Source organism: Mus caroli, chromosome 13 (assembly GCF_900094665.2).
Source record: "Mus caroli chromosome 13, CAROLI_EIJ_v1.1, whole genome shotgun sequence".
NCBI lineage: Eukaryota > Metazoa > Chordata > Mammalia > Rodentia > Muridae > Mus > Mus caroli.
This window is the reverse complement of record NC_034582.1, coordinates 16,350,122-16,353,784: the sequence shown is the minus strand read 5'-3', so window position 1 is coordinate 16,353,784 and position 3,663 is coordinate 16,350,122. Positions and strand designations below refer to the sequence as shown.

The 3,663-nt window shown below is 37.2% G+C and overlaps 1 protein-coding gene across 1 annotated transcript; it reads right to left on the bottom strand.

The window, feature by feature from the left end:
- Positions 1–2,471: 2,471 nt before the first annotated feature.
- Positions 2,472–3,547, bottom strand: LOC110308400 (olfactory receptor 2W1). Its single transcript, XM_021180881.1, has one exon. The coding sequence runs from the start codon at positions 3,472–3,474 to the stop codon at positions 2,521–2,523; it is 954 nt and encodes a 317-aa protein (XP_021036540.1). The 5' UTR covers positions 3,475–3,547; the 3' UTR covers positions 2,472–2,520.
- Between the last annotated feature and the right edge of the window lie 116 nt (positions 3,548–3,663).

Here is a 3,663-nt window from a genome sequence, read left to right as displayed (position 1 = left end):
TTGGCCTTGGAGGAATGGAGGGAGAGGCAAATATCTGCAGTTAGCTTCTGAGCTTTCTCTTTCAGTCATGGTAGATGCTCAGAAAAGTGTCAATCCCACTATGTGAAGCTTTGGCCAGTGTAGCTAAGCTCATGGATAATGACATGATTCCTTGTTCTATGAAGCAATTTATTAAATTGAAAATTCAATTTAGCTATCATCACTCTAATTTATTGCCATTTACAACTCCAATGATATGTTCTTCATGTGAGTTGATTAGCTCTCATAGGCATTGATTAGTTCCTAGAAATTCAACATTTAAAAAAGAACTCAAAAGGTACGTTTCATGCAATGATCTAAGTTTATATCTCAATTCAGGTAAACAAAACTATTTGATATATTAATTTAATTTCTAGCCAAAACACAGAAAAGATAAGCCAAAGGGAAATGAATATTAGACACACACATGTAAATGATTCTAGGTAGGCGGTGTAACACTGTCCTGAAGGTTCATAACTGTTGTATGTTTTATATACCACTTAGATTATTGAAGCTAGGAAATGATAAGTATATAATTGAAATTCATTAGTCAAACATTTCTAAAGATTAGAGAAAACTTATAAAATAGTATAATGACTAGGGGCATTTCCACAAACAGTCTATTTTGTGGGATGGTAAACTGTGCTAGAAAACAACCTTGAAAAACAGATGGTGGCTGGTGAGATGGCTCAGTGGGCAAGAGCACCCGACTGCTCTTTCGAAGGTCCAGAGTTCAAATCCCAGCAACCACATGGTGGCTCACAGCCATCTGCAACGAGATCTGGCACCCTCTTCTGGAGTGTCTGAACACAGCTACAGTGTACTTGCATATAATAAATAAATAAATCTTTAAAAAAAAAAAGAAAAACAGATGGAGAGGAAGACAAATTTACAATACTAATTAAAAGTATTTTTTGTGAGATATTATACTATCATCTGATTGGCTAATCATGAAATCATCCAATGACTCTTCCTTCTTTATATTTAGAGAATTATGAAGCAATAGAGGAAAAAATCATTATAGATTTCAACCATGTATTTTGCTAAATTCATCTTGATTCATTAAAATTATCAGAGATCATTTAGAGACAAAGTGAAAATACATCAAAGTTTAAATAAAATATTATTTTTCATAAAGCTAAATGTAATGATATATAAAAATAAAAATTTCATTTATCTTGTGAAATTTCATCACATGCAAGAATTACTATAGCTTTTTACAGTTTCACCAATTCCACAGACATATTTCAAAAGTCTAACTGTCCCAAAATTCATCATATTCCTTTTTCATTAAAGTTGAGATAAACATGGAATACATTTTTTATGCATAGATGAGAAATAAGCAAGACTGTGTTATTGGTAATGCTCACATATTCTAAAATATTCTAACCTTTAAATTCATTTTGTATACATTGCTGTTTTTCCTAAATATATGGCTGTGCATCACATGGACGTATGCTACACTTGGTGCCAGAAGAGTGCATCAGATCCCCTGGAATAGAGTTACAGACACTTGTGAGCTGACATGTGGGTGCTGGGGATCAAACTCAGGTCCTCTGGAAGAGCAGCAAATGCTCTTAACCTCTAAGCTGTATCTCTAGCCCTATGTTGTCACTTTTAAAGCACATTAATTTGTGCCCATTCATTCTCTCATCTCAGAGAAAGTCATAGACAGTTGCAAAATATATTAGTGCTAAGTTTCACTGAACAAAGATGGAAGAAGTCACTCATCATGTGGTGTCTGTGATGATGGGTGCCATGCATAGTACATTAACTGAGCCAAATATGAATACATCTTTGGATGACATCACAAAAGATTAAATATACCAATTATTTATAGGGCAAGGGATATAGTACAAGTTGGTAGAGTGCTTAACATGTATGAAGCCTTGTGTTCAGTCCCCAACACCACACAGACTGGGTGTGGTAGTATATGCCTGTAACATATACTGGGTGTGGTGGTATATGCTTGTAATCCCAGCACTTGGGAGGTTGAAGCAGGAGGATCATCCTTAGCTATATAATGCATTTGAGACTAACTAAGTTTCATGAAATCCTGTCTCAAAAACAGACAGACAAATGAACACTGCAAATTGCTTATACACTGTTATTTAAATGTATAAAATGCAATGCACGTGGAATTGTTTTGGTCAATATATTAGAATATGTGAGCATTACCATTGAAACCATACAAGGAGACACAGCAGATTCCATGGGGGCTCAAAATAAACTAAAATGCATTCAAGTTTACATTCAGAGCCCCTTTGTGTTACATTTTAACAAACAGATTCCTAGTGATATGTGTTCCCTGAGAATATGCTAATGGTTAGAAACATGGAAGATCTACTTAATCTTCCAAGTTGTCTGCATCCACAAGAGGTCTGTAGGTGAGAATTACTTCAGCAGTTGGTCTTTAAAATCTAAGGATTACTTTCCTTATTCAAATCTGAACCAGACAACTTCCTTTGTTGCTTTGTTCTTTCCAATACTTTTCCATGGCTTCTAGTTTCTCCTTACTTNGGCAAATCTGTGGTAAAACCTCATGAGTTTTTTCAGTGCATCTTTCATGTCTCTGTTCCTTAGGGTGTAAATGAGGGGGTTGAGACTTGGAGTGATNATGGTGTAAAAGAGGGTGAGGAACTTGCCCTGGTCCTTAGAGGNCCTGTTACCGGGTTGTAGATACATGTAGATGATAGTTCCATAGAATATGGAGACCACAGTGAGATGAGATCCACAGGTATTCATTGCTTTTTGTTGCCCTGCCTTTGACTTCATGTTGAGCACAGTTNTGGCTATGTANCCATAGGAAATAAGAATAAGGATGAGAGGTGTAAGGACAATGACAATGCCTAGAGCAAAAACAGACAATTCAACTGTTGTCGTGTCTACACAAGCTATCCTGACCATGGCTGGNAACTCACACAGGAAGTGGTCCAGGATGTTGTGTCCACATCGAGGCAAATTCACAGTGAGTGTGCATAATATNANAGANNNGGCCAAACTAATACCCCAGACCATGACTATCATCTTGATACACAGACGTGGATTCATGATTACAAAGTAATGCAAGGGCTTACAAATAGCTGTGAAACGATCATAGGACATGACAGCTAGGAGCAGGCACTCAATGGAGCCCAGCCACATATACACATAGAGCTGAACAATACAGCCCACAGAGCTAATGGTCTTTTCGGGTCCCCACAAGTTAACCAGCATCTGAGGGACAATGCTTGTTGTGAAACACAAATCCAGGAAAGATAAATTCCTGAGGAAAAAGTACATCGGTGTATGGAGATGGGGATCCAGGAGGGATGCAAGAATTATAGCAGTGTTACCCACCAGGGTAATAATGTAAAAGAAGGTGACAACTCCAGAGAGGATCATTTCCAGGTGAGGGTGGTCAGAGAATCCAAGCAGGATAAAAACATGCAAAGTACTGTAATTGCTTGGGTCCATAGTCTTTCAGTGTTTATAATCTACAGTAAGAGGAGTAGGAGAGGGAGATAGAGCGAAAGTAGTGGGCAGGATGACAAGGAGAACAAGAAATAAATTGTTAGCCTATGGAAGTAACTGGTAAGATACAGAATTAGCTGCAGTGGAAGAAGTTAGGTTAATAATTGAAAGAATTAATGTATACAAGTTGCC